The sequence below is a fragment of the Panthera uncia genome, chromosome A2, assembly GCF_023721935.1.
Source record: "Panthera uncia isolate 11264 chromosome A2, Puncia_PCG_1.0, whole genome shotgun sequence".
Lineage (NCBI taxonomy): Eukaryota > Metazoa > Chordata > Mammalia > Carnivora > Felidae > Panthera > Panthera uncia.
The window spans coordinates 5420237-5444351 of NC_064816.1; the positions used below are offsets into that span (position 1 = coordinate 5420237).

A 24115-nucleotide genomic window follows, 5' to 3' on the forward strand; every position below is an offset into this window, starting at 1 on the left:
AAGCACAAGAAGGAGACACTGCCTAGGCCCCAGGTTCTGTAACGGCACAACTCTATGAAACGAAGGGGGCGTTACCCTTGAGTCCTGAGTCTTGCCCTCCCCAGGGCTTATAATCAAATCGCTCTAACACTTATCAAGGGGGGAGGGGCTCTACATCGGCTCCCCCGGTTCCCATCTCCTCTGTTCATGCTCCTGCCTGACCCTCTCCCCTGGAGTGTGGACAGGACCTACGGAGTCCCTTTTAAGTAACAGAATACGGTAAGTGTGATGGGATGTCACATCTGAGATTAGGTTACAAAAGACTGTCACTTCTGCCCCGCTGGCCCTCTCTTACACCCTTGGATGGAAGTCAGCCGCCCTGTTGGAGGCTGGCACATACTCACATGGGTAAAACACCGAAGAGGGCTACCAGCCCCTAGTCAGTGAGAAGCGGAGGCTCCTGGTCTGACAGCCGTCAAGGGTTGAATCCTGCCAACAGCCGTAGGAATGATCCTGGAGCAGAACCCCCCTCCCAACCCCCACTGTTGGGCCCTGAGAAGATTACAGACCCGCCTCATACCTTGACTGCAAACTTGTGAGACACCCTGAACCACAGGACCAGCTGGGTCACACCAAGACGCCGGGCCCACAGACACTGTGAGAGCACACCATACATACTTGTCTTAAACCTCATATTTTAAAATTTTTATTTATTTATTTATTTATTTATTTAATTTTTTTTTTAACGTTTTTATTTATTTTTGAGACAGGGAGAGACAGAGCATGAACAGGGGAGGGTCAGAGAGAGGGAGACACAGAATCTGAAACAGGCTCCAGGCTCTGAGCTGTCAGCACAGAGCCCGACATGGGGCTCGAACTCACGGACCGCAAGATCATGACCTGAGCTGAAGTCGGCCGCTCAACCGACTGAGCCACCCAGGCGCCCCAAAATTTTTATTTATTTTTGAGACAGAGAGAGAGAGGAAGAGGGAGAGAGAAAGAGAATCCGAGGCAGGCTCTGCACAGTCAGCACAGAGCCCAATGCAGGGCTTGAACCCGCGAACCGCGAGATCCTGACCTGAGCCGAGATCAAGAGTGGGAGCCTGGCATCGGGCTGTGTGCTGACAGCTCAGAGCCTGGAGCCTGCTTCAGATTCTGTGTCTCCCTCTCTCTCTCTGCCCTTCCCCTGCTCGCACTGTTTCTCTCTCCCAAAAATAAATAAATACCCCCCCCCCAAAAAGAATCTAGGTGAAGCATACATGAGTGTTCATCATACCATTCTTGCAACTTTTTGGTAGCTTTTAAATTTTTCAAAGGACAAGGTGGAAGAACCAACAAAGCACCCTCCTTCCTCCCCGTATGTTCCCCTACCTGCCATCATTTTTCCTTCTACACACAGCAAAGATTCCCCCGAGGTGCCCACACTCGCTCTCTCTGTGTGCTGGCTAAATGTTTAATTACCGGTCCTCCAAACAAAATCAAAGGCGTCTGATCAGTAGTGTTTGCCAATTCCTGTGGTGTAAATATTCCCACCCCGGCTGATTTCACGGCTACTCAGGTGGTGTCGCTGAACGCTGAATTGGTAGCAGCACATGTAACAGTATTTCCAGCACACAGATGTGATACATGTAAATACCCTCAGTAGCATGGCGAAGCAACATGTGGAAAAATAATTATGAGTTTTGGGACACCTGGGTGGCTCTGTCGGTTAAGCATCCGGGTCTTGATTTCAGCTCAGGTCATGATCTCACGGTTCTTGGGTTCAAGCCCCGAGACGGGCTCTGTGCTGACAGTTCGGAGCCTGCTTGGGATTCTCTCTCCCTCTCTCTCTGCCCCACCCCGTTCTCTCTTTCTTTCTGTCCCAAAATAAATAATAAACTTAAAAAGAAAAGGAGGTGTTGGGGTTGGAGTATTTATTACCTTTGTCTAAATATAATCCACTTGGTCAGAAGTTTATACAATTAACTTGTATTCTATTATTTGTTTGCTGTTTAATTATTTTTGAGAGAGAGGGAGACAGAGCACGAGTGGGGGAGGGACAGAGAGAGAGGGAGACAGACCCGAAGCAGGCTCCAGGCTCTGAGCTGTCGGCACAGAGCCTGATGAGGGGCTTGAACCCACGAACCATGAGATCATGACCTGAGCCGAAGCCGGACGCTCAACCGACTGAGCCACCCAGGTGCCCCTATAATTAACTTTTAAATAATGGCTGTTTTTAACAACTAGCTCCCAAATTCCTAAAAATTTGACTGTTAGCTCTCGCTAGCCAGAACAAGCTGGCTCCAGCACACCACTGTAAAAAAAATCTCAACCCACTGAAATCTGGCTTCCACAGCCACCATTCCACCAAAACCCTCTTGCTGGTCTCACCGGGGACCTCCATATTGCAAACTGCCAAGGACAACGGATACATGTCTGGCCTGGCCTGCCTTGCGTGAGTTCTGTGCGGCATTCAACACCGCGTACTCCACCTGCCTTCTCCCAGGCCCTCCAGGTGCCTTTCCTACCTGCTGCCCAGTCCTGCCCAGTCTACTTGAAGGGTTCTTTTTCCTCCACTTTTGGCCTTTGATATGCCCGTTTGACACACTCCCGGGTGCCCTTGTCCAATTCCATGGCTCCAACGACAACAAAGAAGCCCAGGTCTTCTCAGCAACAACCTATGTATCCCAACCACGTAACTAGTTTGCTCTTCTTGGAGTAAAGACATTTCAAACAAAGCCAGAGTGGAAGCCCTCGTCCCTTACCCCCACCTCGAGGTGGAGCTCCTGAGAGACACAGGATCTGTCCTGCCCTGAAGCTAGGAAGTGTTATGTTGCCTCCCTTTCAAGTCCCACAGACCTTATCACAGCTTAGTAACTCAAAAGGCTTCAATACATGAACTCCCCCCAAGGTACCAGCTCCCCATCCCTCCTAGACTCAGATTGCATGGCCATGCTAAGGTACCGCCACTTGGTGGCGGCATTCTCCAAATGGAAAATAGTATCTAAGTGCTAAAAAGACAAAGGCCTAATCTTCTTTAGGGCAAGATGTGTCAATTTATGCGAAATCCATGGGGAGTGGCTTCCACCCAGCCTGGTCTTCATCTTCCTGTTCTGGACTAAAACCAATGGGCGCATTCTCAAAGTGCTGTACAAAGTGGGCTCCTTTGCTCTCGCTCTTGGAGCAACTCACTTGCCCGTCGGTCGGTCACTGTAGGTCACTGTAAGTGAGAGCCAGGGTCAGTCACTACTGGGATGGTCCGCGGGTCAATCAGTCAGAATCCAATTGAGCCTGTCCCTGTGGTCAGTCGCCCTACTCGTCCTTCCGGACAACGGAACCTTGCACGACCTGACTAGGAGATCACCTCTCCGCACGGGACAGAAATCACGTCCTCACGATCCGCCCCTTCGCAGCCTTAACCAACCCTAGGTCTCTACCTCAAAAAAGTGCCCGCCCCCGGGTGACGTCAAGCAACATGCCCCGCCTTCCCAAATCCTGCCCTATCAGACGCCTAGCTCTCTAGGAGTCTCTAGCTCATTAAGTCCCGCCCCTATGCCAGACCATTCTCCAAGGCCCCGCCCCCAAGGGAACCCTGTCTAATCAGAGGCCGTTCCCTCCCCGAAACCCCGCCCCCAAGGCCGGCTTTTTCCCAGACCCACGCCGCGCTACATAGACGCGGCGGATGACGCCATCAGGCCGCGTCACCAGAAGGTCACACGGGATCCAGCAACATGGCGGCGGCGGCGCTGCGGAGAGGTTGGTGCCGCTGCCCGCAGGTAAGGAGACGTACGGGGTCAGGGTGGGGAGTAGGGGGCGGGCCTAGGGAGCTTCCCGCCCGCGACCTCCAGGGCCTTTTTCTCCTCAGGCCTTAGGCCCCCTCGGCCCTTTCTTGGCTCGGCAGAAGGCTTGGGTTGGGTCGTTGGGTCGGTCGAGGCCGGGGCCGGGGTCCCCGAGCGAAGCTTGTGGTGAGGAGCTAAGCGTGCCGGGTCCGAGGCGGCCATGCGCTGAGCCCGGCGGACGGCGAATCGCCCCTCACTTCCTGATCAGACTCCACGTGCACCGGGGAGTGCACGGTGGCCCGGGCGCCCGGTGGAGAAACAGCCGGGAGAAGGCAAAATACCGTTGACAGTCACGGCTCGCGTTTATGTGCCAGGTCCTCTACCGAGAGCATTTCCTGCATCGCTCCCCCTCGTCCTCCGTGTGAAAGTGCGGGAGATGGTTCTCGTCCTGGCTTAGAGCTTGAACTCATAGGGGTGGTGGGAGTTAAGGCGTGTATGGTGCACTCAGGAAACAGTAGTATTTCGTGTACTACAAGCTTCGTGGATTACAAGTACTTCGTGTACTGCTGCTGCTTGTTGCTGTTTCACAGGTTGGGAAACCGGGACTCAGAAAGGTTAAGCAACCTGCCCACAGCCTCAGCTCGTGGTAAGCTGACCTGGTCCAAAGCCCAGGTCAAACTGACTGCAGTGCTAGGCTCTGGATGAAGGAAAGTATCTCATAGGGATCCTAGTGTGGGGAGGAAGAAGCTGTCTTTGACTTCAGGCTGATTTTTTTCTTTTCTTGGCTACTTGTGTCTTAAGTCAGGGTTTTAGATTGAATTTACACATGTTCGGATTTGGGCACAAAACCGGTTGGGAACCAGCCTCGGGTTGGGGCTTAATATGGGATTTCTTTTCCAAGTTAGCCGTTCACTGCTATCTTAGACTGTTGCTGAAGTCATTGGTTCCAGGATCAATGGGTGTAGGCATATAGAGAAGAACAAATGATTTCAGCTCTCAGGGGTTACTCTTTTTTTTAATATATATATATTTAAGTTTATTAAGTAGTCTCTACCCCAATCGTGGGCGTCTCAAACTCACAACCCTGAGATCAGGAGTCAAATGCTTTTCCCACTGAGCCAGCCAGGTACCCCAGGAATTGCTCTTGAGTAGCTGTAGGAGATGCTGGCCTTTGCATGAGTTTGGGCTGTTGCTTAGAGTTCCTGGAGATAGGCATGGAACGGGAGAGGAAAGGCCCAGGGAATATGGAAATGGAAGAGTGGTTCTGTGGTCATTGAGATCAATGTGCCTGGCTCGGTGCTGGGTGCTACGGTGCAATGTTGAGCAGGACGTGCACTGGCCCTTCTCTTATGGAGCTTAAGTCCTTCATTTGGTAGGAGAAGAAATGCCTTTCACGTGATGTTAGTAGTGTCTTGGCCCAGGTGTGCCCTCTTGCAGCCCAACCCTGGACCAGGACATGCTAGGTTTCTTCCAGGGTTGTGCCTAGAACAAGTTATCTGTGTTTTACCTCTGAGAGCCCAGGTCTGTGGTCTTCCAAGGCCGGTAGCATTGGGCTAGGCTTGTGAGAGAAGACTGCTCACAGCCAGCATTGAGGCGCTTGGGGGCCCATTTCAGGCTAATGAGACGAAATCAGACTGGCACGTTTAGCCTTCTTCCACCATAGGTTGGTATCTCCTGAGACTCATCTGGTTTCCCTCAGGTTCAGAGGCAGGAAAGTAGGGATGGACCCTGGAGGTGCAGATCCAGTGTCTTCCTTTCCACAAGATTCCATTGGCTTCTTAGAATTTAGCAAGATGGCGGAGTGTCTAGCATGCAGCAGGCCTGCAGTGAAAATCGGCAAATGATGGGGCGCCTGGGTGGCTCAGTCGGTTAAGCATCTGGCTTCGGCCCAGGTCATGATCTCACGGTTTGTGGGTTCGAGCCCCGCGTCGGGCTCTGTGCTGACAGCTCAGAGCCTGGAGCCTGCTTCGGATTCTGTGTCTCCCTCTCTCTCTGCTCCTCCCCTGCTAGCGCTCTGTCTCTCCCTCCCTCCCCCCCCTCCTCACCTCTCTCTCTCAAAAATAAACATTAAAAAAAATCGGCAAATGAGACTTGGGCGACCCCTACTTTTTAGTGGGGCTTACTCACTTCCTAGTTACCTTATCTGAATGGCTCTTTCTCTTTTCTTCCCTAACTAGAGATGCGTCAGCAATGGAGTCCAGTTCCTGTCCAGCCACAACCTAATGCTACTGCACAATGGTGCCTATCAGATACGCCGGCCCGGCCGAGAGCTACCTCTGGTGAGTGACGGGATGCCAGCAGACAGAGAGGAGTCTGAAAGATCAGACCTGGTTAGCAGGAGACAGAGCTGCAGGACGTTGCCCACACTGGCAAGGGCAGCTGATTGGCGTTCCCCATCCAAGACCTGCGGGGTCACAGAACCCAGCGTGCTGGTCCTCTCGGGCTCTCGGGCAGCACCTGGCATTACCAGGGGTGGAGCTCCTGCCTGACAAAGTAGATGATGTGTCAGCTCTCGGGGCTGGAAAGGCATCCCTGTACTCAGCTGAAATCCACCTCCCTGTGGCTCTTCCCTTTTCTGGGTGACAGCCCTCCAGGCATTTGAGCGGAGCCACCTCAGCTTGGGGGCTCAGTTTCCTGTCTCTGTTGTTCCTCACAGACAGCATTTTCTAGAGCCTTTCTCCTCCGTGTCCTTCCTTTTCAACTGTGCTTCTTTCTGGCGGTGTGTTACCACCACAGGGAGGAAAGCCCCAAACCAGTATCCTTCCCCAAATGCACACACTGGGGCAGCCCACACCCTTCCCTTCCCGCTGAGTCTCTCACAGGCCTGGTCTCCCCGGTCCTGTCCTTGAGCTTTTGTGGGCGTGGCACATGCCCTGTGGCCTTCCTCTTAGCCACCACCTCCGTGTGTGCGGCGGGGGCCGGCCGTGGAGCGGCAGGTGGGGCAGCTGCCAGGTGGCGCAGTCCCAGACAGTCTTAGAACCTAGACCTCCCCCAGAGAAAGGCTGGCGGGGCACACCATTCGCGTGGTTCTTCAAGCATTCTCTTTTCGGAGCCCACTCTCAACGTGGTGGGGAAGCAGCAATCCTAACCTGGCTCAGTGCGACCCTGAACTGAAGCCTGTGTCTCGGGCAGTGTACGACTCTGGCTCTTGTGTCTGCAGAAGGACCGTGGCCTTTCTTCTGGCCTCCCTAGGCCCCGGCTTTCTGGGTGTGTTGGGTTTTCCTACGAGGGGCACCCCTGAGCTTAGGCTCTGGGTGACAGTGATCCTGTGGGTTGACGACGGAGGTTTGTGCCAAGCCCTGGGGTGACACGTGAGTTCCAATGTGGGACTTGAGAGTGACCCCAAAGTTATCCCGGCCCCAGAAGCCCAGGGAGTAGGGCCCTATCTCAGCTTCTTCCAGATAAGGGGCTATAGAGTCCTTTCCACCCCATTCCTGGGACAGGGGCCCCTTTGGGTGTTGCCCTTCGCCTTGGGTGAGCATGTTTGAATGTCCATGAGGATTCCAAACCGCCCGTTTCTCACCCAGGGTTCCCTCTGTTGGAGAAGGAGCCTGGCACTTTGTTTTGTTTTTAATAGACTTTATCCTTCTGAGCACTTTTACATGTACAGAAAAATTGAGCAGGAAGTACTGAGAGTTTCCATCAACCTCCTGGCGGCCCCTCCTCCCACCTGGGCCTGCATTTTCCCCATGGTGCGGCCTCTTGCTTTAGTATAAGCACCTTTGTTACAACTGATGAGCCAGCATTGATACATCGTTATTAACTGAGGCCCATAGTTTGCCTTAGGGTTCATGCTGGGTGCTCATTCCGTGGGTTTGGACAGAGTAGTCTTACTGCCCAGAAACTTCTCTTTGTTCCGCCCATTCATCTTCCCCACCAGCCTACCCAGCCCCTGACAACCACTGATCCTTTTACTATCCATGGTTTCACCTTTTCCAGAATGTCCTAGAGTGGGGATCATGCCGCCTGGAGTCTCTTCAGACCAGCTTCTCTCACTCAGTAATATGAATTTAAGGTTCCTCTGTGTCTTGTTTTTTTTTTTTTTAAGTTTATTTATTTTTAGAGAGCACAATCAGGGTAGGAACAGAGAGAGAAGGAGAGAGAGAATCCCAAGTAGCCTCCTCGCTGTCATGGTGCCCGATATTGGGCTTGAACTCACAAACCATGAGACCCTGACCTGAACCGAAATCCTGAGTCAGACACTCAACTGACTGAGCCACCCAAGTGCCCCCTCCTGTGTCTTTTTTAAATTGAGATGTCATTGACAAATTGTGTAAGGCCGCAACATCTTTTTTTTTTTTTTTTAATTTTCTTTTTAATGTTTATTTTTGACAGAGAGAGAGAGAGAGAGAGAGAGAGAGAGAGAGAGTGTGTGTGAGCTGGGGAGGGGGAGGGGCAGAGAGAGAGGGAGAAACAGAGTCCGAAGCAGGCTCCAAGCTGTCAGCACAGAGCCTGATGCGGGTCTCGAACTCACAAACTCTGACATCATGACCTGAACCAAACTCAGATGCTTAACCGACTGAGCCACCCAGGCGCCCCTTGCAACATCTTTTCATAGCTTGCTAACTGGTTTCTTTTTATTACTGGATAATAAACTGAACATCCCACAGTTTATCACCTGATGCTTTCTTAACTTGACTTTCTTGGCTCATAATGGAGGTAGCTGTTCACTGTGAAACCCGTATCAGCACAGAGGAGAAAGTAAAAATCCTTTGTTTCTTTTCAGTCCAAATCCTATTCTTCTGGAAACAGGAAAGGCTTTCTCTCTGGCTTGCTAGATAATATCAAGCAAGAATTAGCCAAAAACAAAGAAATGAAAGAAAGTATAAAAAAGTTCCGAGATGAGGCCCGCAAGCTAGAAGAGTCTGACGCGCTCCAGGAGGCCAGAAGGAAATACGTGAGTCCCTTTGCTTCCCGCACAGAGACGACACAGTGGGGAAAGTGACGTCACTCACTGACCACAGGGGCGAGCGGGCAGGAGTGAGTCACCAGCCCGCCGTTTCTGCGGTGAGACGGAGTGGTGTTCTCTGCACACCAGCGGCGCCAGCTTCTTCTGGAAGCTCGTGAGAGATGCGGGGTCGCGGGGCCCTCCCCGACCTGCTGGATCGGAGTGCGTCTGCACGGGCTCCCCGGGTCACCCCTTGAGCTGTAGGTTTAAGATGCGCTGCTCCTGAGAGCTGGTTGTGGCCCCTTGAGTGAAGCAGGTAGAAAGCGGGTCACGGTGCTGGTGTGATTATTAATTACCGCCTGGTCTCTTACCGAAGCAGCTGCCAGGCGCCCGCCGCAGGGAGTGGGCTCGGCAGCTGCTGCATCAGGGCTCTGCGAGGTGGGGACAGCCGCCCCGTCTTGCCAACGGGTGCCTGCTCCGGGTCCCTTGGGTTTTTGTTCTCTTGGCCACATCCCAGGCTGTGGGCGAGGCCTGTTCGCTCAGAGGGCCTGTGGGGGATTCGACCTGAAGGATGATGACCCTTTCTTTCCAGTAAGGAAGAGGAGTGGGCTAAGGGGTGGTTTGGGGGCAGAGCAAGCCGAGTCAGGTGGGACTGTGGCTGTGGGAGATCCAGCAGCGGCTGGCAGCTGCAGGGGTGCAGAGTGAGGCAGGATAATGTGGATGAACCGGGGCGGAGGGCAAGATCACCCCTGCACCTGGCGAGAGACTAGAGCCAGGGCTGGGCCTCAGGGGTCTCCATCCGTCAGCCCTCAACTGCTCCCGAAAGCAAGGCTGTCGGGCAGTGAGGGGCCCTGGGGTGGGGAGGGGGCTGGGGTGGTCGGGCAGGGCGGTGGGGGGGGCAGGGGGCCGCTCAGAAAATGCTTCCTATAAGACAACTGCTGTGTTGTAACCAAGAGAAACAACCTCCTTACCGTAGAAAAGCATTGAATCCGAAACCGTGCGGACGAGCGAGGTGATAAAGAAGAAGCTGGGGGAGATCACAGGCACAGTGAAGGAGGTAATGGTCTCCGGGCCCCCACGCTCTGTTGCCCGCGGCTGCCAGGCCATCTGTTCGTCGCCTCTGGGAGGAGAGCCGTGCTGGAAGCTGCGGGCAGAGCTGGCGCCTGGGCAGGGCGTGACTTGGCACAGCGGATGAATAGGCGTGGGTGGCAAGCCAGGGAAGAGCCAGCCCGGCCAGGTGGCTTCCGGAGTTAGGATGCACAGCGCCCCCCCCCCCCGCCCCCCCTCCCCCGCCCCTCGCCCAGGAAGGAGGGTGAAGTCAGGCTAGCCCACGTGCCCTGAGGCTCACCGCTGGCAGTAGAAGCTTTCACGCTTTCGTGCCACCAGCAAAGACAGAAGGGCCAATGACTTGTCTCCTCCTACCCAAAACAGGGAAGCACTGCTTGGCCCCAGGTGAGGGGAGATGGGGCAGCGTGGGGGGGCCCGAGGGCTTCCTTTTTGTTGCCTGTTTTGCTTTGTTCTGAGCAGGAGAGAGGGGCAGGGCTCTGCACTGTTCTGAGCCGCCTGCGAGGGTTCCAGGCCAGTCCAGCATTAGGCACAGGCTCCTCGAACCTTTTATCCCTAAGCAGCCACTCGAGCCCCTTCCGGGGAGAACCCAGTTGACCTGGTGTCCAGCCCAGAGCCCAGGGGTTCAGCCCTGCAGACCTTGTACACAGTGCACCCGAGTGTCCGGGCCCCATAGGTCAGACGAGTTCAGAGTGTCTGTTCCCGACCTTTGAAGGACTGGACTGGTCTTAGCTCGGGGCGGGGGGGGGGGGGGGCTGTGCTGACACCCCCATCCCTGTGTCTCAGTAGAGTCTTGATGAAGTCGGTAAAAGCGACCTTGGCCGGAAGATCAAGGAGAGCGTGGAGGAAGCTGCCAAGACTGCCAAACAGTCAGCCGAGTCGGTGTCCAAAGGCGGGGAGAAGCTGGGCCGGACCGCCGCCTTCAGAGCCATCTCCCAGGTGGGTCTGGCTGGGGTTCACGGCCTGGCCTGCTCTGAGTCCGGGATCCTGAGTTCTCACTGCCGATCTCAGCCCTGGAGAGGGAGGGCCTGCTCGAGGCACCAGGATGGTGCTCCGCTCCCTGCCGGGTGGCCTTGGACAAGTCAAAGCCCCTAGGAAGCAGCAGGTTAATGCACGGAGAGCCTCTCAGCCACTAACACCCTTAGCTTGTGTCCGTAAGCCCGGGACCTGTTGTCCTCAAGGCAACCTGATTCATTCTGAAACGCCTGTTGAATCTTCCCACATGCTGGGCTCTGTTGCTGCCCACAGGGGCCAGTGGATAGAAAGTCCAAATTCCTGCTCTTGAGGTGTCTGGGGGACCCAGAGGGGGATGAGTGGTTCCTGAGCGACATGTGACAAGGGAACATACAGGGGAGGGGCCACGGGTGGAGTGGCAGCCCCTCCAGTGGGGAGGCGTGCACAGCTAGCTCAACACGGCCAGGGGGACTGCAGCAAGGTTGGGGGAAATGAGGCGGGTGGCCAGAGAAAAGCGGGGTCCATCTGAAACAGCCCTGTGGTCCACACAGGGAAGTCAGGCAGGGTGCTCAGAGCCACGTGACCTCGAGACTGGGGGAAGCTGAGGCCCTGGGGTACCAATTGGGCCCTGGATTGGGGTTCTCCGCGGACACTGTCCTGACTTGGGGCACAAACGCACAGGCCCCCGGCGGTGGTCCACAGTGTCAGGAAGGTCCTGAGCGCCCACCCTGGGGCTGGCTGCTTTCCCCCAGGGGGTAGAGTCCGTGAAGAAGGAGATCGACGACAGCGTGCTGGGGCAGACCGGGCCCTATCGGAGGCCAGAGCGCCTCAGGAAGAGGAAGGAGTTTGCAGGAGAGAAGCTCAAGGAAGAGAAGGTGTTTGAGCCCAACGAGTAGGTAGCAGACTGGCCAGGGCCTGTGTCCCCTTTCCACACACACACTGTTTGTGTTTGAGCGCCCCTGGAACGTTCCTGCCCAAGTCAGTTCGTTCTCGAGTGTCTGTTCTGCTCAAGAGTCCCTGCTCCCGTGTGAACGTGGGGGAGATGGTGGGTGGTGGGAAGGGGGGAGAGAAGGCAGGAGGCTGAGAGAGGAGGGCGGGCTGCCCAGGGGGACGGGGGCGCTGCCCGCGGGGACAGGAGGGCTGGGTGCCTGGGCCGGCACACAGGGGCCCATCGCCACTGCTCACCGCTGCCCCATCTCCCCAGGGAGGCCCTGGGGGTCGTGCTGCACAAGGACTCCAAGTGGTACCAGCAGTGGAGAGACTTCAGGGACAACAACGTGGTATTTAATCGTGAGTGTTCACGTCTCGGACACTCGGCCGACAGCGTCGCCGTGGCAGCAGACGCTTACTGAGTGCTCCCCGCGCACTGGGCACAAGCCAGACCCCCCGCTTTACAGAGGAGGAGACCGGGGTCAGAGAGGACCAGCCACTCCCCAGGATCACCCAGCCAGTGAGCAGCAGAGCCCAGGCCGCCAGGCAGCCCTGCTCTCGAGGGCAGCCCGGTACATCTCCAGCTGGCGGGCAGGGGCCCTACCCCAGGGGCTGAGTCACCGTCCTCGCGGTCGCGGAGCTGCCGCTGGCAGGAGGGCGGCCAGGCCGACCTGCCTCTCCAGTGGCTGGGCTGTGGGTGCCACCGTGAGAGGCTCCCTCACGGGGCAGGACAGGAGGTGCCGGTGGGCCTCCCAGGTGCCAGCCAGAGCACCGCCACGCCACACACCCTTGTCCCTTGTCCTGTGACGGTCACTAGAGGCCGGTTTCCTTGGTAGGGAGAGCCCTGCCCCTCAGCCACCCCCGAGAAAGCTGGCTCCGCCCCGCACTGTCCAGGTCTGCACAGGGAGTGGGTCTTGCAGGGCTGCAAGGAGCCCCCAGAAGTCCTAGAGTAGGGGTGTCTTTCTGGAGGCGACCCCTGACCTCAGCCCACGTCCCAGCAGGGTTCTTTGAGATGAAGGTGAAGTATGACGAGAGCGACAACGTCCTCATCCGGGCGTCCCGTGCGCTGACAGACAAGGTCACAGACCTGCTGGGTGAGTGAGCCCGGACCGTCCTTCCCGCCTGGGCTGGCCGCAGGGACGGTCCCGGGCCCTGGCCCACTCCTGCCGTGGCTGCCTCCAGGGGGCCTGTTCTCGAAGACGGAGATGTCAGAGGTGCTCACGGAGATCCTGCGAGTTGACCCTGCCTTCGACAAGGAGCGGTTCCTGCAGCAGTGTGAGAGCGACATCATCCCCAACGTCCTGGAGGTGGGTGCTGCACCCTGGGGCCCCCATGCAGCAGGTCTCCACTGTCCCGCCTGCCAGGTTACCCTGGGAACTGCCACCAGGGGCAGAGATCTCTGGCCGTCAGAGGCCTGGCACCCCCACGCCCAGCCCTCGTTAGTCATGCACCTCTGAGAAGGCACCCAGGGTCACCTGTGGGCCCTGCTGGTCCCCGTGATGGTGGCCGATTTCTTCCCTGTGGGGTGTGTCTGCTCCCAGGGACGGAGTTCCCTTTCACGAGGTCCGGCAGCAACTTCCGTCTTCCTGACAGCCGGCCTGGAGCCTCCTGTCTGGTTTCCCTCATGATCTGCTTGAAGCAGTTCCCTCGAGCCTACAGTGAGCGGCTGCCCCAGGGCCGCGGCTCTGTCTCCCAGGGGCCAGGTCCCCTCTCTGTGGGAATCCTGAATCCCATTTTCTGGCTCCTCCTTCTGGTTCATAAATGAGGAGGGGGTGGCTCGCTCAGGGTCCTGCCCCTGCACACACTGCACAGGGCCCCTGCCCAAGGTTGACTGCCTCCAGCCAGCCACGTCTGTTTCTCCAGCCCCTGGGATGTGGCCGGAACCTGGGCCTCTGCCAGGCCTTTGGTAGGGCCTGATGAGATCACAGAAAGGCTCCGCCCCCCCCCCCCCCCCCCCCCCCGCCCCGAAGGTAGATTCCGGTCCCCACCCCCTGTCTCCTCTATCCTACTGGTCTCCCTGTGGTCCCCTCCTCTCTAATTCCCCACGTTCCCTGCACCACTTCGGGCAGGGCCGGGAGGAGGTAGAGAGGGGGCGCTCCCTTAACACAGCAGCCCCAGCACAGGCGGATTCTTCTAGAGACGACGTCTCAGCTCCCGGCCTGCCCCTAGTTTTGTTTTTCCCTCTGGCCCTGGGCTCCTCTCTGACCTTCAGCAGGTCAGCCCCGCCTCCAGGTTCCTGCAGAGGCATCCCCTGTGGCACCTTGGGAGGCCACCCCAGGACCCCTCCTCTGCCCCTGTCCTGACCTCTGGGTGTGCAAAGCTCCAGCCCCGGTGGAGGTGGAATGCAGCTCCTGGCCTCCTTGGCTCAGCTTCCCAGCCACGCTGAGCCCAGCATGCTTCCATCTTCCTCCACCTCACCCGAGGCCCTTGGGGCCACCCTGGGCTGCCGGGGGTCACACATGCAGGCCCTTGGTCCCAAGGGCCTGGGGAGGGGCATCCGTTGCTGCGGCCTGACCCGAGGCCCCCTGCTCCCCAGCTGGAGCCTATAGGGTAGGGTCTCCAGCCTAGATAGCCCCTTATTAGTCTCGAACTTATTTTTTGTTTGTTTGTTTTTCCCTTTTTAGGCCATGATTTCTGGAGAGCTTGAGATTCTCAAAGACTGGTGCTATGAAGCTGTGAGTCCTTCTCTTTTTCTTTCTACTTTTTATATTTAGGCCTAAAAAGAATCAGTTTGGAGGTCTGTTTGGGCAGAGCCAGGAAGGGTATGACAGGGCCCGGTGTCCTGGTTGTGGAGGCACCCAGGGGTCCGGGGCCGGGCGGAAAGGGACCGTGAATAGCTTGGGGTGTGTGTGACCTTCCCTCAGCGCTCGGGGGTCTCACGTGGTGGCTCTGGGCGCTGGCCAGCAAGCAGCCTGCGGGCCCACACCACCTCCCGTCCCTGGGCCATGTCACAGGCGTCATGAGGGTACAGTGTGAACACAGACGCAGCGCTCCCGGATGCACAAAGCGCTGGCCAGACTCACTGTAGCCGTTCTCACTTTTAGTTCCCGAAACACAGATCAAAACAGACGGTGATAAGATTTCCCGCATGGGGAGGAGCCGTGTGTCCTGATGAGGCCTGACTGCTCCCCAGAGTCAGTGCTCAGGGTCCCGGGGCCCCATGGTGCCAGGCCGTGCACCCAGGTCAGCTGTCCCCAGGAGCACACCCTGTCCGCCCCGGTCCTGGCAGCCTCCCCGGCCCTGCAGGACTCTGTCGGCCACCTCGACTCACCCTGCTCACTCCCTGACCTGTGTCTTCATGGGGTTTTTTTCTAGCTTATTTGTATTGAGCAATCCAGAGCCTTTTTTGGCTGATCTATTCTGCTTCCAGCTCACAAACAACTTGGAGAAAGCAGAGGAGAAGATGTCAGATTTTTTTTTTTTTTTAATACTCCCCTGCATGGTGACTAATCCAGCAGGCATTTATGAGCGTGTGGTTTTTTTTTGTTTTTTGTTTTTTTTTTTTTTAATGCTTTGGGACCATTAGGCTGTGGTTGATTATCTTTGCCAAAGAGCTGCTGGGGCCCCTGGAAATGCTCCTGAAATTGCAGGTGCTTTCACAGAGGTGTATGTGTGTATGTATGTGTGTGTTGTGTGTGTGTGTATTTATTTATTTAAATGTTTGTTTCTCTTCGAGAGAGACAGAGCGTGAGTGGGGGAGGAGCAGAGAGAGAGAGGGAGACACAGAATCCGAAGCAGGCTCCAGGCTCAGAGCTGTCAGCACGGAGCCCGACGCGGGGCTCGAATCCATGAACTGTGAGATCGTGACCTGAGCCGAAGTTGAATGCTCAACCGACTGAGTCACCCAGGCGCCCCCAGAGGTGTTTCTTAGATGCCATTTTTAAGAACCACACAGGAAATAGGGTTGGCACCATTTTTTTTCTTGGTAGATCAGTTATTTCCATAAAAAGTAAGTGTTATTGGAATGTCTTCCGCCATAGCTGCTGAGTCCAGAGAAGCCTCCAGTGAAAAGGTACCAGGTGTCACGTGTGTCCTGGGCCTGGGAGTAGGCTCAAGGGGGCTGGAGGTGTCATTGGGGTGTCACCGCCCTGCGGGAAAAACGGGCTGCCTGTGGCCAGCAGCCTCCCATCGGGGCTGGTCAGTGAGGAGGAGGCCGACCGAGGGAGCTCACTTCAGAGCGGCTGTGGGTTAGGGCGAATCCTAGAAAACGCGTTTGATTCCAGGCCAAGATTCTGAGTGCGGTGAGTATGGGGAAGTCCAAGATCAGCCAGAGAGGCCTCAACTTCCCTCTGGGCGTGTATTTCAGATCCTGTTGCAGGAAAATTACCTACTTTACTGATTAATACCACTTTCATTTGGGCGTCTCGATGCAGCGCTGTCTTTATAACAAGGGGGGTGTGATTCGGGCCAGCAAATGGGTGGCACTGGCCTCCCTGTTTGGACCTGTGCTCCTGGCATCTGCTGCTCCTGGCAAAGCACACGCAGGCGATAGCAGCCGTTTCTGGAAGGTGCAGGTGCAGAAAGCACGGGATAGGGCGGTGAGCCTGTCTGCGGGGAGAGTTTCCCAGGACGGTGCAGCCCCTGGGGTTCGCCAGCAGGGGTGCCGCAGCACCTTGGTGGGGCTTGCGCTCGCGGGTCCAGCCGCAGGGATGTGTCTGGCTTCTCTTCGCAGACCTACAGCCAGCTGGCGCACCCGATCCAGCAGGCCAAGGCGCTGGGCCTGCAGTTCCACTCCCGCGTTCTGGACATCGACAACATCGACGTGAGCGGCTCTTCTCGGCGTCGGGGGGGGTGCTAGTCAGAGGGGCGCCCGTCCCTGGGGGAGCTGCGGCACGGACAGACAGGGACTGGGGTGAAATGACCTCAGGGTCCCTTTCGGCAGAGGGTTCCCATAAGCCTGTGGTGGGAGAGTTCTTGGGCAGGCGGCGGACGCAGGGGCTGCTGTTGCCGCCCAGACCTCGGGGCCCCCAGAGGCAGTGCTGTCCCTCTGCCTTCACTGGGCGGGGCGAGAGCTTTGCCCCTGTGGAGAGCCGGACGAGTGCCAGTGCTGGTTACCCCTGCCCGTGTGCAGGGGCCCCCCTGTGAGGCCTTACACGCCCACCCAGCCCCCTCTGGGGAACAAGAAGCCACCAGGGTCCGGGGAGGCTGCGTGGATTCTTAGTTCAGACTCTGGCTCACATTGGGAAGGGTCCTGTGGGAACCTCCCACAGGTCCTTCTGGGGCCTGGCCCGACGAGTAGGACAAGTGGGGTGGCTGGGACTGCCTCCTGGGAAGCAAGGGTCGGCACCAGCCGTGAGGCGACTGTCAGGGGAGGGGCAAGGCCACTCTCTGAGGCCAGCCCACCTTGTCTGTCCCCCTGCAGCTGGCCATGGGCAAGATGATGGAGCAGGGGCCTGTGCTGATCATCACCTTCCAGGCCCAGCTGGTGATGGTGATCAAGAACCCCAAAGGCGAGGTGGTGGAGGGCGACCCGGTGAGTCCAGGAGGGATCGGGTCTCGCGGGTGGCTGGTGCGAGACTGGCTGATGGCCGCCTCCAGCCACCTCGCGCCGACAGAGCCCGGAGGTTTTGTGACTGTGCAGCAACAGCAGGGCAGTGTCTTGAGAAGCCTGGGGCCCTGTGGCTGCTGGTGGGGGTTGGAGGGTGACTGACTCATCTGGCTGTGCAGAGGCCTGAGTTGTCGACTATGGACCCAGGCCGACTCCCAGCTCTGCTCCCTGGTCCCTCCTGGCGTCCCCTTTGTGTTCTGCCCTGCCCCTCCCCGCAGTCCCTCGTCGCGGCCCTCACCGTCCCTGCTTCTGCAGGACAAGGTGCTGCGCATGCTGTACGTGTGGGCGCTCTGTCGAGACCAGGACGAGCTCAACCCCTACGCGGCCTGGCGGCTCCTGGACATCTCAGCATCCAGCACGGAGCAGGTCCTCTGAGCGTGGTGGCCACGAGCAGAGGCTTCTGGGCTGGATCAGCACGCGGTGGTCACACAGGACTGGTGTCTGCCTGTCACAACCAGACCTCTGGGGAAGACGGGACTGTCGGATCTCTACCAGGGCCGCTACAAAACCAGCTGGATGGGCCCGGGCGGGTGGATGGGGGGGGGCGGCTCCCCATCCCAGGGGCTCCTGCGCTGCTCCCGCGCCCCTCCGCCAGCAGCCGGGTCAATGTGGTGCACTCGCCGTCGCCGGATGGTGCCTAGAGGCCGCCCCTCTGGCCCAGGGACCATCCAGGGGGCAGGACGGCAGGTCTAGGACCTGCTGCTCAGAGTAGCATATGAGCCGCTTCAGCCCGGCCATTTTGGCTCCGTTTTTTAACAGTGCCCTTATTATCCTGTATATATGCCTGAGATTTGGAAATAATAATAAAACGCCAAAGTGCAGGACAGCAACTCGGGTGGTCTGAGGTGTTTGTCACTGGGGTAGGGGGCAGCTGGGACCGAGGATGGGTGGTGGGAGCTGGAGGATGGGTGGTGGGAGCTGGCCGGGTGGTCACAGGAGGCGGTCAAGGTCACTGAAGGAACTGCAGCCCTAGACCTTGCCTGCTTAGGACCCTGCCCTCCCTGGGTCGGGGGTCCTCCACAAGAGCTAGGGAGCTTTTCCGAGGCCTGGCTGGGATCTCGGAAGGTTGGGGTCCCTACAACTGGAGGAGCTTGAGCGTCAGTATGAGTGACTCGGGAGGCATTGGGATTCCCCAAACAGGTCGTCTGCTTGAGGGGTCTATCGCATAGACAGGTGCCGGAGTCGGGCTGGGGCTGCCTGGGGTGCTTGTCGGGGTGGGGTGGGCGAGGTCCTGGGTGCCGATGCGCCCCGCGCCCAGGATCTCCCAGGCGCCTGCGGGCGGGAGCGCTCTTCTCCCGGAGGCCGGGGCGGGGTCGCGAGCCCGCGCGCCGCTCCCTGCGCAGCCTCCGCCCCCCGCGGCGGCCCCGCCCCCCGTCGCCATGGGAACAGCCGCGGCGGCCCGGCTAGCGCGCGGCTCGCCTGCCTCGGTCTCGGGCGCTCCAGGGGCGGGTGGGGTGGGCTGAGCCGGGGCCGCCGCCGCCGCTGCCTCCGCGGGAGAGAGGCCGAGAGCAGAGCCGGCGCGGGTCCCGGAAGAGAGCGCAGCCGCCGGACGCTCGGTTCCCGTCCCGGTAGAGGCCAGGGTGAGGGGCGCGGCGGGGCGGGGGTGGTGGGGGAGGGGTCCCCGGGACGCCGGGAACAAAGGGAGCGGGGCGGGGGACAGGGTTTCGCCGCGTCGCCCGGGCCGTGCGTTCGCACCTGTTGTACGCGGGCCGGCAGGGCCCGGGCTCCCTCTCCCCACTGTCAGCACCCCCACCTGCGCGCATGGCCGGAGTTGGGTCCCTGAGTGCCTGTGGTGGCGTGCCTGCGGCCCGGGCTTGGGCGTAGCCGGGGGGGACGGAGGCCCGGGCGGGGGCTGGATCCCGGCAAGGTCAGGGGGCCGCGGCAGGAGGGGGCGGCGCAGGGAAGGGAAGGCGCAGCCTCATCCCCGCGCCCCGGGCGGGCCCCTCCTCCGCAGGGCGCGCGGCGATGTGAGCCATGAGCGCGACGTGGACGCTGTCCCCCGAGCCGCTGCCGCCGTCGACGGGGCCCCCGGTGGGCGCGGGCCTGGACGCGGAGCAGCGCACAGTGTTCGCCTTCGTACTCTGCCTGCTCGTGGTGCTGGTGCTGCTGATGGTGCGCTGCGTGCGCATCCTGCTCGACCCCTACAGCCGCATGCCCGCCTCGTCCTGGACCGACCACAAGGAGGCGCTCGAGCGCGGGCAGTTCGACTACGCGCTGGTCTGAGCCGAGCGGGGTTTCTCGCCGAGGGCCGACCCGACGGGGGCGCCGCCTGGCCGGGATGGCGCTCAGGATCCCACCCCAGATCCTAGCCCGAGGGGGCAGGGCGTTAGAAGTCCGGCTCCTCCCCCTCAGACCCCTCCCATCTTTCCTCCCGGCCTGGCCGGAGCCCCACTTCGTGCCTTTATCCCGCCCCGTCCTCGCTCCGTGACTCACCGGCCCGGCTGGTCCCCTACTGGCTCCCCGACGGGAAAGAGGACCCCTCCCCCACCCCAAGGCGTATTGGTGGCTCTGCTACTGTCCTGCCGTCGCCGAGCATGACTGTCGTGTCCATTCCTGGATGCGGGGGACCCCCGTGTCCCCCTCCCTCCCCTGTGGTCTGGCCATCCTCACTCCCCCAACCCCGACCCGTCGCCTCGCCCCCCACCCTTAAGTGTTGAGCTGCTCCTGCGGGACAGACTCTTCTGGGCCCACGAGGTGGACGCTGCATAGCAATATGCCCTGCGTGGCCTGCCCCCGGAGACCGAGACTGGAGAGCAACAATGGCTGTTGTGTCCAGGATGCGTGACGCCTGCGGTGGGAGGAGAGTGAGGGCAGGTTCTCTTCCGCTCCAGCCCCGGCCCCAGTACAGGTCAGCGCCCTTCCCCCAGTCACCACCTCGGCCCTGCACTGGCGCTCCTGCCATTTCCCCCTGATCCCTGCTCCCATCCCCGCCTGGCCTCACCCACGCCTTCTCCCTCCTCCCAGCCCCCCAGCCATTGGTGAAAATAAAAGCTATTATTGAGCGCTTACTACATGCCAAGCAGCGTGTGAGTTAGAGCGTCCTGTGCATGGCCTGTTCCTTCTTCAGGACCCTGAGGCCTGTTAGCATCCCTAGTCTTACAGGCAAGGGGACGAAGGTCCAGGCAGCCTGAGTGACTAGCCTGTACTAAGTGGCTGGAATTTGAACCCAGGCCCGATTTCCACCTGCTGTCCGTGAGCCTCATGCCGCGGAGACACCCAGGCCGCATTCTGGGGGCGACTGATGTGCAACCTGGATCCCGCCGGCCCCATGCATAGCCAAGACCCATCCCCCTTCTTTCCCTTGACTTGAGGGGACTGGGGGCTGGGGAATACATGGACTTCGCCGGAGTGGGGAGCTGGAGGGTGGCACCAAGAGGTGGCATGATCTGGCACCGACCACATCTGCAACCTGAAACACCTCTGAGCCTGGTGCCTCCTGCCCACCGTGAACACGTGCACACTGGAAACCGTGGGACTGGCGGCATGGAGTGGGCTGGCTCTGCTCCACACCCGCCTGGGAGATATGTTTGTGCCCCGGGGGAGCCGTGTGCAATGTGTGTGGGGAGAAGCGAGCGCTTCTATAAAAGGAAGGCTGTGTGAATGCACGGGCTCTGCGAACAAAATTTACCAGCTCCCAGAAGACTAGTTAGGCTTGGTGGGGGGGGAAGCGGGGGGAGGCAGTGCTGTAGGAGGATGCTTGGTTCCCCTGCCGTTCCTCTCCCCAACCTGCCCCTGAATCTACACCCTCAGGCCCGCTGATGAAGGGGGACCCCTTGCTGGGAGACCCAGCAGCCAGGCCCCTGCCTCTACCCAGCTCAGCTCCTCCCTCCCTGCTCCTAAGGCCCCTCCAGCTCCCCCTCCCTCCCCCTCCTTGCTTCCCTAAGGCCACCTCAGGGACTCCCTCCCTCCCACCCCTACCTGGGGCCTGGCTCCTCCCATCTGGCCACTCTGCTGGCTTCTCCCCTTCATCTGTGTGACGTGAGGTCACCTGCTCCGAGAACCTTTCACTCACACCTGTCAGGATCAGGCCTCTATCCTCCATACCGTCACCAAAGGTCCCTCTCACAGCCGGCCCAAGGTCATTCCAGGTGGCACCGAACCAGACCTGGTCGCAGCAGCCTTTAGCTGCTGGCCTTCCTCCAGCTCTGGCACTCCTACCCCTGACTTCTCTTTCTGGCACTTTGGGCCTCGACCCCCATCTTTAACTCACAGAAAAAAGGGAGCAAGAGAGATTGACAGGAACTTTACTCACAGTTACAGGACACAGGATACAGGATGTTGGAAGACACAGGAGCGGGGGGGGGGGGGGGAGCCCAGGGTGGAGGGTTTGGATTTGACAGTGGATTTAGCCAAGCCTGCCTGGCCGCCCCCACCTCAGTTCTGTGGCCAAACGCCTGTGCAACTGTGCTGCTTGTTTCAGAGAGCCCCGCGGGATCAGTCATCTTAAAAGCCGCCCCATAACGCCCACCGTGTCCGGTACCTTCCGCCACGACTCATGACAACCCAGTGCCAGCCCACGCAGGACTGAGGGCCAGGGGGTTCACAGATGTCTGGTGTGTCCTCTGCCTACCAGGCCTTCAACGCGCAGGGGTGGCTGCCTGGCCTAGAAATTCCAGGGGCACCAGGAACGGGTTCAGGGGGCAGACCCCGGCTGCCTGCCAAGCAGATCTCGGTTCACTGGGTCCAGCATTCTCTGGGGCCTGGGGCATGGCCTGGCTGGCCTCCTCCGGCCCCCTGGGGCTTGTCCCGCCATTCTCAGCTCTGGGCCCCAGGCCCTCACCAGCTGGGTCCGGCTGGGGGGCCGTCAGGCGCAGGTACGTATCCGACATATGTTTAACCAGGGCCGTGCAGGGCAGGCGGGGGAGCTCCTCCGGAAGTGCCAGCAGCAGGTCAAGGACCACAGCTGACTCTGGTAAAGGATAGAGAGGAGAGAAGAGTGAGGTGGGGCAGGGCTTGCTATCTGGGACTCCCTCACAGCCCCTTCCCGTTATCCTCACCAGCTGCAGAAAGTTCAGGGCCCTGGCAACTGCGGGAGATGGCTGACAGATACTTGTAGATCTTCTCAAAGTCCACGGAGAGATCTCCTTCAGCCGCGGGGTCAGCTAGGGATTCGGAAGGTGCCTCAGGGGCGGGGTCACTTGTCTTGGGGGCGGGGCCAGGGGTCTCCGGGGTCTCAGGGCTCGAGTCCTCCCGCCCTCCAGGGGCGCTGAGCAGCAGCTGCTTTCCACGCGCCTGTGTGGGCTTGGGGGGCTTGGAGTGCAGGAGGCTGACGGGCTCTGTGGCCGCGATGGTGAGTACCTGGCAGGAAGAGAGATCGGGGAGGGGAAAGCACAAGTCCTCCCATCAGCCAGCCCCCTGCCCTGCACAAGGCTGAGCCCTCCACCCCCACCTGCTCACCAAATCCCCCCTGTTAGGCGTAACATGCACGAGATGCTTCGGAAGCGGGGTCACTGGGGCTCAGGGTGCTCAGTGGCTGGCTGGAGTCACAGAGGTGGCCAGGGGAAGGTTCCAAGACCCCAATCCACCGTATTTAGACTTACACGTAACACCCCCATCCTGCCTGGGGGAGGGCCGTACCTGTGAAAAAGCCACAGTCAGGGCTTCCTCCAGCGGGCCTGTTATCTTCTCAGCCAGATCCATCCATACCTGGATGGGGAGACCAGAAAGTACACGGTCAGCCTAGGGATCAACCCTCAGGGGTTGATCCAAGCCCTGCCCCTCCTGGGGAGCCCCTGGCCAGATTATCACTCTCCAACCCCCGCAACACCCACACCATGCCCCAGGGCCCGGCCGTGGGGGGTGGGGGGTGGGTCTAGTCCTGCCTCACCTCGATGGGGGCCGGGGTCTGTGTTTCCCGGCGCCTTGGACCCTGCGGGCCACCTGGATGCACCCTCTGAATGGCCTCCCGGACCACGCGGCCCTTGAGCTGCCGCAGGAAGTCCCGGATCTGGGGAAGAGAGGAGGAGGCCAAATGGGCCTTCTATACGCCCAGGGCTGGGGAGAGAAGCCAAAGCCGACTGCCTGCCCCAGGACCGGCACCGCTCCCTAGCCTCCCGCTAGGTGTAGGGGTCTCAGTGACTCTGCACGGGGACGAGGGCCAAGGCCCCAGGTGTGACCGGCCACTCAATAAAGTGTTAAGACCCAGGTCAGCTCGGGCTCCTCCCCGCAGACAGGGCCCACCCCCCGCTAAGTACCACCCTATTCACCTTCCCGCTTCACCCATTCGGCTCCGTTTCCTGACTCTCACTTCTGCCTCACTCCCGCCAGGTCCCGCTGCCCTTTCCGCCCGGTCCCCGGCCTCCGCTCCCCACTCCGCCTTATCGGGAGTCCGACTTAACCTCTCGCACTCTCGGCCTCCACCTCGCCCCGCCCCTCATCCTCACGTACGCCCCGCCCACCCCGCCCTAGCTCCCAAGTTCGTCCCGCCCCCAGCATCGCACGCGCCCCGCCCACTCCCCGCCCCTCGACCGCAAGGATGCTCCGCCCACATCCTAGCCCCGCCCCCACCCCCGCTTCCTTGCCAAGATGCCTCACCTCGGCCTCGCTGCGGCCCGGCAGTTCTCGGGCCAGCTCAGTGGCGTCCGGCTCCGGCTGGCCCTGCCGCGCCTGCAGTAGTCGTAGCAGCTGCCGCTTCTCGCGGGGGCTCCAGGCCGCGGGGCCGGTCACCTCGCCCAGGTAGCGCGCCGGGGCCGCTCGCCGCCGCTGTGGAGGCTTCATGCCGGCGAGGGCGGAGTCGGCGTTCGGGGCTCGCTTTCCTGGTAGGCGGGGTTACGGAGGCCGCCGGGATCAGAAAGGGCGGCGCGGAGGCGGAAACAGATGGGGGCGTGGCTTCGCGTTTGCGGCCTGAAGCAACCGTCTGGGTGGGAGAGGGAGGCTGGAGGGTCAGGCCTGAGAACTGTGGCGGGGGCGAATGAGACACACCCGCCCTCCCCGCCTGCATTTTATCTCCTTCGGGAACTGGAGCCGAGACCTTAGATCTCGTGCCGTTCCTTC

The 24115-nt window shown here is 59.6% G+C and overlaps 3 protein-coding genes across 6 annotated transcripts; 2 read left to right on the forward strand and 1 right to left on the reverse strand.

Moving 5' to 3' along the window:
- Positions 1-3614: 3614 nt before the first annotated feature.
- TIMM44 (translocase of inner mitochondrial membrane 44) lies at positions 3615-17952 on the forward strand. 2 transcript variants are annotated; one of them, XM_049639806.1, is made up of 13 exons: positions 3615-3734; positions 5915-6016; positions 8464-8634; positions 9602-9682; positions 10480-10629; positions 11397-11536; positions 11849-11934; positions 12573-12668; positions 12757-12881; positions 14199-14249; positions 16247-16336; positions 16937-17047; positions 17378-17952. In XM_049639806.1, the coding sequence occupies exons 1-13, from the start codon at positions 3690-3692 to the stop codon at positions 17495-17497; spliced, it is 1368 nt and encodes a 455-aa protein (XP_049495763.1). In that variant the 5' UTR covers positions 3615-3689; the 3' UTR covers positions 17498-17952. The 2 variants fall into 2 exon arrangements, with proteins under 2 accessions (XP_049495763.1, XP_049495764.1); XM_049639807.1 differs by having other exon boundaries at positions 3616-3734; positions 12576-12668.
- A 559-nt stretch (positions 17953-18511) lies between these two features.
- On the forward strand, positions 18512-20130 carry CTXN1 (cortexin 1). Of its 2 annotated transcripts, none has more exons than XM_049639808.1 (2): positions 18512-18702; positions 19077-20130. In XM_049639808.1, the coding sequence occupies exon 2, from the start codon at positions 19097-19099 to the stop codon at positions 19343-19345; it is 249 nt and encodes an 82-aa protein (XP_049495765.1). In that variant the 5' UTR covers positions 18512-18702; positions 19077-19096; the 3' UTR covers positions 19346-20130. The 2 variants fall into 2 exon arrangements, with proteins under 2 accessions (XP_049495765.1, XP_049495766.1); XM_049639809.1 differs by having other exon boundaries at positions 18512-18690.
- Positions 20131-21366: 1236 nt separating this feature from the next.
- On the reverse strand, positions 21367-23863 carry SNAPC2 (small nuclear RNA activating complex polypeptide 2). 2 transcript variants are annotated; one of them, XM_049639813.1, is made up of 5 exons: positions 23657-23863; positions 22950-23069; positions 22700-22768; positions 22120-22420; positions 21367-22031 (listed from the first exon to the last, which is right to left on the reverse strand). In XM_049639813.1, exons 1-5 carry the CDS (start codon positions 23837-23839, stop codon positions 21700-21702), a joined length of 1005 nt encoding a protein of 334 aa, XP_049495770.1. In that variant the 5' UTR covers positions 23840-23863; the 3' UTR covers positions 21367-21699. The 2 variants fall into 2 exon arrangements, with proteins under 2 accessions (XP_049495770.1, XP_049495771.1); XM_049639814.1 differs by lacking the exon at positions 22950-23069 and having other exon boundaries at positions 21369-22031.
- Positions 23864-24115: the final 252 nt, after the last annotated feature.

What these genes read in the sequence shown, in the direction of transcription:
- TIMM44 (XM_049639806.1), top strand. Translation starts at nt 3,690, where the DNA reads ATGGCGGCGGCGGCGCTGCGGAGAGGTTGGTGCCGCTGCCCGCAG. An exon ending in GTTGGTGCCGCTGCCCGCAG is followed by an intron (nt 3,735 to 5,914) that starts GTAAGGAGACGT and finishes TTCCCTAACTAG; the next exon opens with AGATGCGTCAGCAATGGAGT. An exon ending in CAAGGTCACAGACCTGCTGG is followed by an intron (nt 12,669 to 12,756) that starts GTGAGTGAGCCC and finishes GGCTGCCTCCAG; the next exon opens with GGGGCCTGTTCTCGAAGACG.
- SNAPC2 (XM_049639813.1), bottom strand. Translation starts at nt 23,839, where the DNA reads ATGAAGCCTCCACAGCGGCGGCGAGCGGCCCCGGCGCGCTACCTGGGC. An exon ending in CGGGCCGCAGCGAGGCCGAG is followed by an intron (nt 23,070 to 23,656) that starts GTGAGGCATCTT and finishes TCTCTTCCCCAG; the next exon opens with ATCCGGGACTTCCTGCGGCA. An exon ending in TGACTGTGGCTTTTTCACAG is followed by an intron (nt 22,421 to 22,699) that starts GTACGGCCCTCC and finishes TCTTCCTGCCAG; the next exon opens with GTACTCACCATCGCGGCCAC.
- CTXN1 (XM_049639808.1), top strand. Translation starts at nt 19,097, where the DNA reads ATGAGCGCGACGTGGACGCTGTCCCCCGAGCCGCTGCCGCCGTCGACG.